The sequence below is a fragment of the Bos indicus x Bos taurus genome, chromosome 2 (genome assembly GCF_003369695.1).
Source record: "Bos indicus x Bos taurus breed Angus x Brahman F1 hybrid chromosome 2, Bos_hybrid_MaternalHap_v2.0, whole genome shotgun sequence".
In the NCBI taxonomy this organism is placed as follows: Eukaryota; Metazoa; Chordata; class Mammalia; order Artiodactyla; family Bovidae; genus Bos; species Bos indicus x Bos taurus.
Window position 1 is genome coordinate 76,489,412 of NC_040077.1, and position 14,469 is coordinate 76,503,880.

Below are 14,469 nucleotides of genomic sequence, written 5' to 3' on the forward strand. Positions count from 1 at the left end.
ATGACAAGTTTTGATTAGCATTTATTCTATTGTGAGCAATGTCAGGTATATTTTCCCTGCTTTTAGGTTTATTTGCATTTATTTTCTTGTGAACTGTCTGTTCTTGTCTTCAACATGTTTCCATGTATTGTTGACTTCTTCATTTTTATCTTAATTTTTAAAGTATATAAGAAATGTTAATACTTTATGATATAAATTATATTTCCCAGTTTTTCAATTTGTCTTTTTAATTTATTTATGTTATCTGAAAATTGTTTCATTAAACTTTTTTTTATATAAATAAGTTCATCCATATTATTTTTATTGCTTTTGGATTTTGGATTATTGTTAATTAAGTTTTTGCCATTTCCAGTTTGTAAAGAAATTCTTTCTTGTTTTCCTCTAATACACGTATATATTTGATTTTTTTATATTTAAATTCTTTGTTTGGAATTTTATCCTGGTCTGCAGTATGAGGAGTGGAACCAGTTTTATCTTTTACTATGCAGCTTCCCAATTTTCTAAGAAACACTTATTAAAGAGTCATTTTTCCCCTGTTGATTTGTGCTGCCTTCCTTTCAATCAGTTCAGTCATTCAATTGTGCTCGACTCTTTGCGACCCCATGGACTGTAGCGCGCCAGGCTTCCCTGTCCATCACCAGCTCCTGGAGCCTGATCAAACTCATGTCTGTCGAGTCAGTGATGCTGTCGAACCATCTCATCCTCTGTCGTTCCCTTCTCCTCCTGCCTTCAATCTTTCCCAGAGTCAGGGTTTTCCAGTGAGTCAGTTATTCACATCAGGTTGCCAAAGTATTGAAGTTTCAGTTTCAGCCTCAGTCCTTCCAATCACTATTTAGGACTGATTTCCTTTAGGATGGACTGGTTTGATCTTGCAGTCCAACAGACGCTCAAGGGTCTTCTCCAACACCACAGTTCAAAAGCATAAATTCTTCGACTCTCAAATTTCTTTATTGTTCAACGCTCACATCCATACCTGACTACTGGAAAAACCATAGCTTTGAGTAGATGGACCTTTGTGGGCAAAGTAATGTCTTTGCTTTTTAATATGCTGTCTAGGTTGGTCATAGCTTTTCTTCCAAGGAGCAAGTGTCTTTTAATTTCATGGCTTCAGTCATGCCTTCCCTTATCATATACTAAATTTTGCTGTGCACCGGGATGTCTTTTGGATATTCTGTTCTGGCCATTGTTCTATTGTTCCATGCATTCATCCATCATCCATCCACGTTTGATGCAGAGCCAGTAGAACCGACCTCAGCACTTCTTTTTTTCAGTGTTTTCCTTGCTCAATTGACTTGCTTATTTCTTCTACCAAATGAGCATTATCATTAATTTGTCTAGAACAAAGAAACAAAACAAGCACACAAACTAAACACCTAATGGTCTTTTGGTTAAACTTGTGTTAAATGTACACATTAATTATGAGAGAAATTTTAAGAGGATGTTCAAGTGTATTTGTGTTTTTAGGCACGTGCTATAGTTTCCTTATTTTGCTGTTACATGTTTCTCATAAAATTTACACTTGGAGATCTTCCTTTCTCCTTTCCTAACTTTCTGACTTTCTTCCTTCCTTCTTGCCCGTTTTTCTTTCTTCTTGCCTTCTCTTTCCTTCTTGTATGTCTTCTTCATTTCTTCCTTCATTCATTTTTTCCTTCCTTCCCTTCAGTGTCATAAAGGAGTGTCCTCTATTTTTAAACTAAGGTTGCCTGTATAGATGAAGTTTTTGATTTCCATATGTTAATTTTATGGCTTACAACTTTTGTTTGTACTAATTTTACATTGATTATTTTAGTGTTTCTAGGTATGTAATCTGATAATCCACAAAGAGTATTATTTCTTCCTTTCTAGTTTGTATGCCTCCGGTTGTTTTTTCTTATCTAATGTCTATGGCTGAAACTCTAACACAATCTAAAATATGCTTGCTATTGTTCTTTTTTTGACCTGAGTGGGAAATTCTAGCAAGTGTTTTTACATTAATTATCTTTTAAATGAGTGGACAGATAATATCCTTTTTCTTCCTATTGTGATAAACCTATTTCTTTATCTATGCTTCTAAATTTCCCTACATTGAACCTACTTGCATTTTTGAACTAAGTCCCCATTTGGTTTTTATGTTCTTTCTAAATATTGTGTTGAGCTTCATTTGCTGCTATTTTTGTAATTTTTAAACCTATATTTATAACTGAGTCTGCAATTTTTTCTTTTGGTGGAATCTTTGTCAAGTTTTAGAATCACCTTTATGCTTATTTCATATAACACATTTGGAAGACTTTTGGAGAAGTATAAGTTCAGTTCAGTTAATTCAGTTCAGTCACTCAGTTGTGTCCGACTCTTTGCGGACACAGCACCTGAATCACAGCACATCAGGCCTCCCTGTCCGTCATCAACTCCCAGAGTTCACCCAGACTCACGTCCATCGAGTCAGTGATGCAATCCAGCCATCTCATCCTCTGTCCTCCTCTTCTCCTCCTGCCCCCAATCCCTCCCAGCATCAGAGTCTTTTCCAATGAGTCAGCTCTTCGCATGAGGTGACCAAAGTACTGGAGTTTCAGCTTTAGCATCATTCCTTCCAAAGAAATCCCAGAGCTGATCTCCTTCAGAACGGACTGGTTGGATCTCCTTACAATCCAAAAGACTCTCAAGAGTCTTTTCCAATACCACAGTTCAAAAGCATCAATTCTTCGGACCTCAGCCTTCTTCACAGTCCAACTCTCACATCCATACATGACCACTGGAAAAACCATAGCCTTGACTAGATGGACCTTTGTTGGCAAAGTAATGTCTCTGCTTTTCAATATGCTCTCTAGGTTGGTCATAACTTTCCTTCCAAGGAGTAAGCGTCTTTTAATTTCATGGCTGCAGTCACCATCTGCAGTGATTTTGGAGCCCAGAAAAATAAAGTCTGACACTGTTTCCACTGTTTCCCCATCTCTTTCCCATAAAGTGATGGGACCAGATGCCATGATCTTCGTTTTCTGAATGCTGAGCTTAAAGCCAACTTTTTCACTCTCCTCTTTCACTTTCATCAAGAGGCTTTTGAGTTCCTCTTCACTTTCTGCCATAAGGGTGGTGTCATCTGCATATCTGAGGTTATTGATATTTCTTCCGGCAGTCTCGATTCCAGCTTGTGTTTCTTCTGGTCCAGCGTTTCTCATGATGTACTCTGCATATAAGTTAAATAAGCAGGGTGACAATATACAGACTTGATGTACTCCTTTTCCTATTTGGAACCAGTCTGTTGTTCCATGTCCAGTTCTAACTGTTGCTTCCTGACCTGCATAAAAATTTCTCAAGAGGCAGATCAGGTGGTCTGGTATTCCCATCTTTTTCAGAATTTACCACAGTTTATTGTGTTCCACACAGTTAAAGGCTTTGGCATAGTCAATAAAGCAGAAATAGATGTTTTTCTGGAAACCTCTTGATTTTTCCGTAATCCAGCAGAGGTTGGCAATTTGATCTCTGGTTCCTCTGCCTTTTCTAAAACCAGCTTGAACATCAGGAGGTTCACAGTTCACATATTGCTGAAGCCTGGCTTGGAGAATTTTGAGCATTACTTCACTGCATGTGAGATGAGTGCAATTGTGCGGTAGTTTGAGCATTCTTTGGCATTGCCTTTCTTTGGTATTGGAATGAAAACTGACCTTTTCCAGTCCTGTGGCCACCTCTGAGTTTTCCAAATCTGCTGCCATATTGAGTGCAGCACTTTCACAGCATCATCTTTCAGAATTTGAAATAGCTCAACTGGAATTCCATCACCTCCACTAGCTTTGTTCGTAGTGATGCTTTCTAAGGCCCTCTTGACTTCCCATTGCAGGGTGTCTGGCTCTAGGTGAGTGATCACACCATCGTGATTATCTGGGTCATGAAGATCTTTTTTGTACAGTTCTTCTGTGTATTCTTGCCATCTCTTCTTAATATCTTATGCTTCTATTAGGTCCGTACCATTTCTGTCCTTTATCGAGCCCATCTTTTCATGAAATGTTCCCTTGTTATCTCTAATTTTCTTGAAGAGATCTCTAGTCTTTCCCATTCTGTTGTTTTCCTCTATTTCTTTGCATTGATCGCTGAAGAAGGCTTTCTTATCTCTTCTTGCTATTCTTTGGAACTTTGCATTCAGATGTTTATATCTTTCCTTTTCTCCTTTGCTTTTCGCTTTTCTTCTTTTCACACTTATTTGTAAGGATTAAAATTATCTGCTCTTTTAAGGATTCTCTTGAGGAAACATTGGATCCTGCTGTATTTTTCCTTAGGAAGCGCTTTAAATGATTTTTCTCTTTATTTTTTCAAGTGTTGGTCTTTTAAAAGTATCTATTAAAATTTTCCATCTGAATCAGTACTAGTTTTGATGAGTTTGAGACCCTGAATTACTTGAGATCATAACCATAACTCTTTTGTTTAGTTTTCTCAAAGGCCAAAATTACTGAAAATTAGTAGTCATACAGTAAATGTGTATAGAGTATTTGTTACACAATGCACTGGCAAGTGGTAGAGAAAGAACAATTCAATCAGCAACTGTCATATTTGTGCTTCCTGTAAGAGTTGGTGGATTAAACATGTGTGTTTACCTTCATCTCCTTCTAATACTTCACATAATTGATTTTTTAATGGTCCTGTCAGCAGCTGATCATAGAAACATCTTGTCTCTTACCACCTCTTAACCTTCAACTTTAATAACAACATGATCATAAAAGATCTAAAGTGCACCTGGCCAGAAGTTAGGGAAGCTAAAGGAGGAGCTAGCCTATCTGGAGTAATAGTTGGCTTGGCTGCCCCATATTTACAACTAAAGTCAGCAGATAAGTGACAATGTGTATTATCTGCAGTAGCACCTCATGCCCTACGTTGAACTCCCAAACACATTGCAGTGTCATTTCTACATTCCAAATATAATGTAAAATATTCCTTTAAATGGTGGACTCTAGCAATGCCAAGAGAGAAGCCCTAAAGACATTAACATGATTTCTTACTAAGTTGTCCAGCCAGTTAACCCTACAATAAAGCCCATGGAAAGCAAACCACAAACATTTGCTTAGTACTAACAATCAGTATATTGGAGACCATTGTTAAGTCAGTAACATAATTAGTTATTAGCTTTTTCTTGATATATATAACAGTCTAATAAATCCTTAGCAGTATTAATTAATGATAAGGCTAGTTAATATATATTAAGATTTTTATTATGTTTAATTTTTTATGATAGTTATACCCTGTGTTTGATAGTGAAAGTGATAGTCGCTCAGTCATGTCAGACCCTTTGCAACACCATAGACTGTAGTCCACCAGGGTCTTCTGTCCTTGGAATTTTTCAGGCAAGAACTTTGGAGGGGGTAGCCGTTCCCTTCTCAGGGGATCTTCTCAACCCAGGGATTGAACCCAGGTCTCTTGAATTGCATGCAGATTCTTTTTGGTCAGAAACATTAGAAAAACTCTGCTGTTTACTAGTAGTTATATTATTGTTTTAACTTCAAACATGTTTAAATCCATGAGTTCATAATAAAACTAAAAATATTCTAACTGGTCATTTTTGGAGGATACTAGGAACCACTTCGGTATTTTGAAACTTATGAATTAAAGGGATAACATCAAGTATTTATCTTGTTTTTCCCATGCAATCTTGTAGTTTAGAGAAACAACTAGTTGATGGCTGATAATTTATTTGTGTCAAGTGTTCCCACTAATAAATTAAGGAATGATATAACAACTGCTTACCAGCTGATATGTCTTTGACCTTATATTTTTGAACTCATTTACAGTATCTGTAAATAGAAATGTTTGTTACCGGGCCTCCCAGTAACTGAACCAAAGTTTAAGGAGACCGTGCATTAGGAATTGCAGGGTTACTAAGGTTGGAAATGAACCGTAATCCTTGGTGCCTTATTAGTAAGATGTTTCTTTTACATTCATGTCACAGACCTGCTCTATGAGGTCAGTGACACAGTGCATGTCTGTCCTGTAGCTCCATTTCTGTTCAGGTCCTGGATCCTCTGTTTGGATTGTATTGGCTAAGTGGCTTGCTTTTTTGGCAAACATCATTCAATCAGGGGCCTGACAAACACTTGCTCTCTTGTTGTTCTTAGAGTCTTTACCACAGAAATGTGCCTGCTGACTTTCGAGAGATGTTAGTGGGAGAGTACCCCAGCTTGTGATCAACAAGTTCCTCTGACTCTGCACTGACTTCACATAATTGGGCAGCCCTATAAAGACCGTCCAAGCTTGGCCAAGTACTCCCCAGCCTCAATTATCAAGGACAGAATCATGAAACGATTGTTGTCTTAAGACAGTTCTGTAGTGGTTTGTTATCTAGCAATAGAGAAAAGATAAGATTACCAAATACTGATTATTATTGAAACTGATTGTGATATCAAGTTTATTTTGTTTTTACTCCCTGTGCTCTTAGTGTGTATATGACTTTTTTGGGTCATAAAAAGTAAAAAAGAAAACACTGAATTTAAATATCACTTGAAATAATTTATAAATTATTTTAATTTCCTTTCAATATTTAGGAATTGCATGTCATAAATTTTCTAATAATATGTTTAATTTTGTTTTTTAGTTATTTAAAATATATCATTTCAAATTTTAAAATATGATATATTCAGAAAAGCCTAGCTTTTTGACTGTTTACTCTCCCCTTTTCTTTCTCCAAGGTATATATTTAAAGTAGTTATTACCTGAATATTTTGGAAAGTATTTTGGAGAGTTGTTAGTAAGTCTGGAGTTAAATTTGTGATATATGTGTAGATAAAAATAAGGGCTATGACAGAGATAATGAGACAATCATTAATTTCAAGGAAAAGAAAATTTTGTTCAGGAAACACAACCACACTATTATGCTTGCTATTTGTGAATATCATGCATATTGTTGTTTTACCATAAACAGTGATTACTGATCTAGCTAAAATTGCAATCCTCCTATATTGGAAGTATAGGGAAACAGAAAATTCTTTGCATGTGGAAAGACATGATGAAAAAGATAAGTTCTCATCTTTCCCATTGATAAACAAATAGATAACCTATAAATATATTATAAGTAGTAATATGGACATGCAATTGAGAGATAAAATATTTAATACCCAAAGAATAAACTGAGAAATAAATGTCATAGCCTCTGCACAGAAGGGAGGTAGCGCCTATTGGTTTTTCTTGATAGGCACTAATTGATTCATTACAAAAAGTGGGAAAAAAATCAAATAAGCAGAAAATTGACCAAAAAAAGAAGAGGAAACATAGCATGAAATAACTTAATAATGATAGTTTATATTCATCAAGTTCTTCCTATGTGTCATGTACTATGCTAAGTGTTGTATATGGATTATCTCTGAATCCTTACTACAATTATATGACATAGACTCACTTTATACCTATAACCACATGAGACAATTAATGCTTTGAAGCTTTATTAGCTATGTATTGCTGCACAATTGAGCAAAACTGGAGGCAATGGACATTATCAGATTAAAAGGACCCATTTTTGTCTGGGTCCTTAAGCTACTTGGCTGAGTAGTTCTAGTTCAGTCTTAAGGGTCTGTTGTCACACAGGTGTTTAACTCTAGAGATCTTTGGATCTCACGTACACAACATGCCTCAGGAGCTCCCAGACTCACCCTGTGGATCCCTTCAAAGGGCTTCTTCACGACCTAGCAGTTGGCATCTCTGAAAGCTTGTACTTCAAAAGCACCCAAGATGGAAACTACTTGTCTTTTTACAATCTGGTCTTGAAAATGACATCATATTTGGTTAGAAGCAAATCTTTAATTCCAGCCTATACTCGTGGGGAGGGTATGGATTTCAAGAAGTGCTGATTAGGTGAGTTATTTTAGAGGTTGCTGTGCATATTTTCATATGTGTGACACACACCATGGTGTGTTATCAGTTTAAGCCAATAGAAATAAGCTATATGTCATGCTTAGTATGTAGGGTACAAGCTTTCATCTTCCCATCGGCCCCCCAGCTTTAGAAACAGTACATGACTTCAAGGGAGAATTACATGAGAACAAGGATCACCTTGAAATCACTCTAATTTATACAAAGTCAAAGCCTCTGAAGCTTTAGAACTTTATTGGTAATGAATTATTTGAGGCAGCCCTCACACTTGATTGTGACAAACTGCAGCTTCGTGTTCCTGGGACGGGGTATTAGTCACAGGGGCACGTTGTCTAAGGCGAGGAGTTGTTGCTCTACCTTTAAAGTTGTTAGGAGCCACTGAAGTATTTTAGGCATGGAGGATGACATAATTAGATGTGTACCTACTGCTCTGAGCTATGTTATTTTGTTTCAAGCATCCAATGACATTCTATTTTCTCATGCATGAGATGGCAGATGCCTGCTTTCCACCCCACCAGCTTCATTCATGTGGTGAAATGAGATTTATAAATTTCTTTTATCTGCAGATTGCTCAAAGTGTCCCATCTCAGGACAGCTGTGTCTGCCTCTGTTTGAACACATAAGGGTCTTTGTGGCTGTAACCAGGTTGTAACCTCCCAAGGCACAGACACTCTGGCTTATCCTTGGTCTGTTACTCACTGGCTACCACAGTGTTGACATATATGAAGGACTCAGTAAATGCTTCTTAAGTCAAACTGAATTAAACTTTACTGGGCACTGTATCTTTGATGATCCTGTTTGTGATGCCAATCGTCTTGCTGTTCACACTGTTAGTACTCTTCGCTGAATCCAGGATAGGGAAGGTGTGAGCTAAGAGGCTGGAAGGAGAATCCAGGAGCCATAGGAACTGTAGACACATTTATTCTCTCTTGTCAGGCATGGCAGTCATAACACAGCCTCTCTCCTGGCTGACACAGCGCCTGTAGCAGCAACCATAACCTAACTATAATATAGCCATAATGGAACCATAGCATAACTTCTTATAACATAACCATGGTGTCACTCCAATGTAGTCTCAATGTGGCAGCAGTCAGGGCTTTTATGGTGAAGCTCATACAGCCGTACCATGCACAGCCACCTGTGACCAAGTGAGTACCTCCTGATGCCCATGTGTAGTGCTGTAAGTGATCTCAGCTTTTACATAGTCACTATTTCAAAATGTGCAGCAAGAGCGAGAAGCTATGGGGCAAAAGGGCCTGACCATGCCACCTTGGCTAATTTCCTCTTTCCCTACATGCACCTATTGGGTGATAGTTATTGTTCTGAGCTCTGGGTATACAGAGATAAGATAATGTCATTTTACTTTATTAGTGGGATTTCTTGATCTTATGATAGCTCTATTTTTAGAGCTTATTTTTAGTTTTCTAAGGAACCTCCATACTGTTCTCCTTCATGAAAGTAAAAGTTTTAGTTCCTCAGTCGTGTCTGACTCTTTGTGATCCTCTGGACTATAACCCACCAGGCTCCTCTGTTCATAGGATTCTCTAGGCAAGAATACTGGAGTGGGTAGCCATTCCCTTCTCCAGGGGATCTTCACATCTGGGGGAATAGAACCTGAGTCTCCTACATTGCAGGCTGGAAGGAGACCCCAGGAGCCACCAGGGAAGCCTTTTATATTCGCATCAACAGTGTCATAGAGCTCCTTTTTATCCACAACCTCTCTAGCATCTATTATTTGTACATTTTTAATTTTTTGTATCCCATTGTGAGTGTGACAGCCTACTAGGTGATGAAACACAGCCGCAAACTGCACTCAGTCACCACTTAGATTCTGTAACCATTGCAGGAGATGGAATAGTGTATGATGTCCTAGCTTCACAGCTGTGTGAGTGTAGGTGAAGGACAATACATCAGCATAGGGAAGGGCTGTATAATAGGAAAGGGGAGATTTTTTAGAGACTGTAACCTAGGAGCTGTTGAGAAGAATGGATATTAGGATGAATGCCGGAGACAGTTCCATCAAACATTGGGCTACTTGTTTCTGAAGGCTTAGAGGGAAATAAGATTATAGGAGACGGGAAAGAAATCACAATTGGAAGTCAATACAGTAAGAGTTACTGATCCTCCAAAGGGACATGCAGAGCCAAGCAAAGTTTCCTCTCTGCTGCCTTTATGTCTTTCCAGCCCTCTATGAGCAATCCTGCGAGGTGTACAGGCACCAAGGCAACACGGCTGGTTTCTTCTATATCGACTCAGATGGCAGCGGCCCCCTGGGACCTTTCCAAGTGTACTGCAACATCACAGGTAAGGGTGTAAAATTCCCACTCATGCTTCATGTCGTTACGTGATGGTACACAGCAAAGGAAAACCCACTGGAAGGGAACACTTGTATAAATAAAAAAAAAATTAAAGACCAACTTCAGAGGGGAGATTGTATTTAGGTAAATAATAGGAATTAGCAGCTATTTTATTTTCATGAGAGAAGAGAATGTGATAATGGTCTTGACAAGGTTCCACTGAACCAAGGATTAATTATCAAGCATATTTTGCAGAGCTAACCAAGGTCATTTCTCTCTTAGAAGTCAAAAACAAAAAGAAAACCTCTCAGAGTTGGGGGGATTAAACAAAATCTTCTATATTAGTGCAACTGACCAGTTATCCTGCAGATGCCTAATCAAAACCTGGGATAATTCTATTTTCCCTGGCAATCTCATAACCTCTTGTAACTTCTTTCTAAAAGTAGTCTAAGGACATATTAAGAGCCAGTTACTATATGGAAACAGCATGTGATTACTAATTTATTCTTTAAAAAAAAAAAAAAATTCCACACCACAACCTGGTGTAATAGTTATTTAAAAATATAGCAATATGAGTACTCTGTTGTGAATATTGTTAATCAGCACATACACATTTTTGGTTTGTTTGTTTTGAGCACTGGCCTTTGAAAATGCCAGCAGAATCATGTAATGAAGCAGAAAAGTAGGAGTCTATCAAGGCTCTTTGAGTCCTTAGGCCCCAGGCTCTATTGCAACTGGGTAACCGCATCACATCTGTGGAGCTCTTTCCATAGCCAAACACTGTCCTGGGGACCCAGGATATTCAGAGAAATAAGACATAGTCATTGTCATTCATAGGCAGTAAAATCAGGAAAAACAGCATGCAATATTACAGGTAGAAATGTAAACAAACCATTGCCAAAACAGTGATGAAGGGCATTTAGCAATAATTTGCCCATCTGAATACAAAGGACCACACTTTTTCTGCAGAAAATGCTAGTTACATGGAATTGTGTGTCATTTCATTCCATTTCCATAATACTTCATTTCTCCAAAATGTATGCTAACTGCTTCTCAATAGCCCTATGACATAATTAGAAACTGTGTTACTGTTTTCTTTTCATGGTTATGCCAGCCTGTAATGTTCAACAACCTGGTCAAGAAGTAGACTTCTTAGTAGATCTTGGTTATTTTCCAAATTTAATTAACATATGAATCTCTGGGGAATAATGTTAAAAATAGACTTCCCAGAGTCAGAAATTCTAAATTCAGTAAATGCATTTTACTGAGCTTTTCAAGTGATTCTGATGTAATTTGTCCTCAGTCCACAATTTGAAAAAATGGAGGAAGTGATTTGGTTACAGAATGAGGCAAAAGAGATCAGTGTCAGCTGAATGATGGGTGTGACATATAATAATAGGATTTTTGGTCATGGCATCAGTTACTCAGCTCCTGCCATCTTTGGGAACTGAACTGAGAGTTTGCAGATATCATGTCTTTTAATTCTTTGCAACAAAAATCTGGGTAGATACTTTTAACTCTCTATATATTACATAGAAGGAAAGAGCATATGAGAATTTCATGACCTGCTAGACAATAAATCCTGAAAGTTATAGTCAAGACTCAGGAAGCAAGCAAAACCTTCTGGTGCAGCAATAATCTATATCACTGAAACATTAATTGGATACTTTGTATTGCTTTTATTTTGCTTGAAACCCTGTTTTTATTTTTGTAATAAAAGTAATCAATGCTAATTACAGAAAATTTAAGGGGAAAAAAAGTGTGAAGAAATATAAGGTCATGTATAAACCACAATCAAGAGATTGCTATTGATATTTTATTATTAGATTTTCCTTGGGGCTTTTTAAATATAAATGTATATGTGTGTTTTTCTATGAATGTTTATGTTTTTAGATATATATTTTATATTATGAATTTAATAGATAAGCACAGACTAATCCTATTTTTATTAAAGTATATATATATATATATATATATATATGTTGAATATAGCTTGACAAATTTAACTCCCCCAAATAATATAAATATAATAACACACCATGTATGACTGATTCATGTGTCTCATTTACATGAAATGCTCTACCCCTCTTTGGAAAGATTTCTCTCAGGATTTATGTTTGATGTTTGTTCATGAGTGGCTAAAGATGAATGTTTACTTATATTAAAGTTTGCTGTTTTGCTGATATGGTGCTAAAGGCATCAAGGCCTCTGAGTTATGTCCCAAAATTGATAGGCTGTTTTGTGCATGATTGAGGAATTATTTGAAATATGCTTTTTGGTCGCATCAATTGCAAATATATAGGTGTTTTGTTTGGTTTTTGTTTTCCTAAAGATACTTGTAGAAATAGAAGCCAAATTCTGTGTAGGCTGAATTATATAATTCTCATATTTAACTGACAAAAATTTTTAATGCATAATATAATGGTAATCAAGTACATTTTTTTTGTTTGTGAATGTTAAGTGTTCTTAAATGTTATTAAATGAGACTGACTTATGACACAGGATAAGTGTGACAAAGTGCTTCAAGGAAGAAAGGGATGCACAAGGGAGGGAGGGAGCCAGGGATGGAGGAGAGGGAAGGTGGAAGTCGTCAGAGAAGACATGCTCTGTGTCTCACTCTGTTTTTTTTTTTAATTAATTAATTTATTTTAATTGGAGGCTAATTACCTTACAATATTGTAGTGGTTTTTGCCATACATTGACATGAATCAGCTATGGGTGTACATGTCCAGAGTGAACAGGGTGGGGGACACATGTTCACTGTGGTTTTTAAAAGCACAAAGCTACTGGTTCCCACACTTTTCAGAGGCATTCCTGAGGTCATAACACAGAAAGTATGAACAATGCTGGGAGGCAGGGAACCTGGGTTCTCTCTCTTCTCTTCCTTGTGCCAGCTGGCTGAGTGCTTTGGCCTGACTGTGCATTTCCAAAATAAGAATCTGGAGCCAAGTGGTCCCACAGGTCTTCCTCATTTAGAACTCCCTGAGACATCATTGGGTGGGTGGGTGGGTGGGGTTCCCTGGGGGCTCAGAGAGATCATTTGAGTTTCAAAAGAAAGGGAAAAAGAAAAGTTTCTCGTAAGTCTGAAGACACTTGTAAATGGATATCTTGAGGGTGATGAACAGGTTTTATTTATGGAAAACTGTAAATCTGAATCCCAGATACAATGTGTCTCTTTACAGTGTATGCTACCCATTTCTACAGATGAGGTGGCATTTTACCCCTCCTGGGAAATTTAAGTCTGTAGTGGCAAAGAACCTGCAGTGTGGGAGACTTAAGAGATGCAGGTTCAGTCCCTTGGTTGGGAAGATCCCCTGGAGGAGGGAGGGCATAGCAACCTACTCCAGTGTTCTTGCCTGGAGAATTCCATGGACAGAGGAGCCTGGTGGGCTATGGTCCATAGGTTTGCAAAGAGTCAGGCCTGACTTAGGTAACTTAACAGCATCTCACCTACTACAGGGTAATCTTTGGGAGATGAGGTCCCCAAGTACCCCTTTTGGTGGAAAGCAGTGTGATCTCTGCCTGGGATGGTAGGGCAAATTATAGGAGAAACTAAGGGTGTGATTAAGCTGATGTGTAGGGTGGAGTAAATGTAGGCTTGTACAGATTTCAACAGGGTGCCATACCCAAGGCTATATTCTAAGTAACTTCACTACAGGACTGGGCTTCCCTGTGTGGCTTAGACGGTAAAGCATCTGCCTCCAATGCGGGAGATCCGGGTTCAATCCCTGGGTTGGGAAGATCCCCTGGAGAAGGAAATGGCAACCCACTCCAGTACTCTTGCTGGGAAAATCTCATGGATGGAGGAGCCTAGTAGGCTATGGTCCATGTGATCGAAAAGAGTCAGACAGGACTTCACTTTCGCTTTTTACCACAGGACTAGGGGGTGGGAGAGACGGAAGGCCCAGTGTTTAGATGGAGGACTGAGTGAAGTTATAGATGAGAAAGACAGAGTATGTTTCTTCAGGAATACATGTTTGCCCTGCTTTTAGCTTATCTCTAAATGATGTACAGTTCATTTTGGTTCAATTTAAATGTGTACATTTCAGGCACTGCATGTGCAAACTGCAAAGGATGCACAGTGTGTCTGCCTCAGTGTCTTTGTGCTGCTCTAACAACATTTCACAGATTGACGGCTATAACAACCCCAGGAGTGTGTTGTCTCACAGTTCTCAAGGGTAGAAGAATAAAACCTAGGTGCTAGCAAGGTCCAACCCCTCTTATACCTTTTGGGGAGACTCAGTCCTTCCCGGCCTCTTCTCAGCATCTGGCAGTTTGCCTGACCCGTGGGCACTTCTGGGCTCCTAGCAGCAGCCCCTGTCTCTGCCTCTTGAAGACTGTCTCCCTGGTT

The 14,469-nt window shown here is 38.2% G+C and overlaps 1 protein-coding gene across 1 annotated transcript in view; it reads left to right on the plus strand.

The window, feature by feature from the left end:
- CNTNAP5 (contactin associated protein like 5) overlaps positions 1–14,469 on the plus strand; it is a 1,040,194-nt gene that overhangs the window by 681,944 nt on the left and 343,781 nt on the right. The window contains exon 12 of the mRNA XM_027562987.1: positions 10,006–10,125. Within this exon, the coding sequence (XP_027418788.1) occupies positions 10,006–10,125 (120 nt within the window). The remainder of the gene's footprint in view (positions 1–10,005; positions 10,126–14,469) is intronic.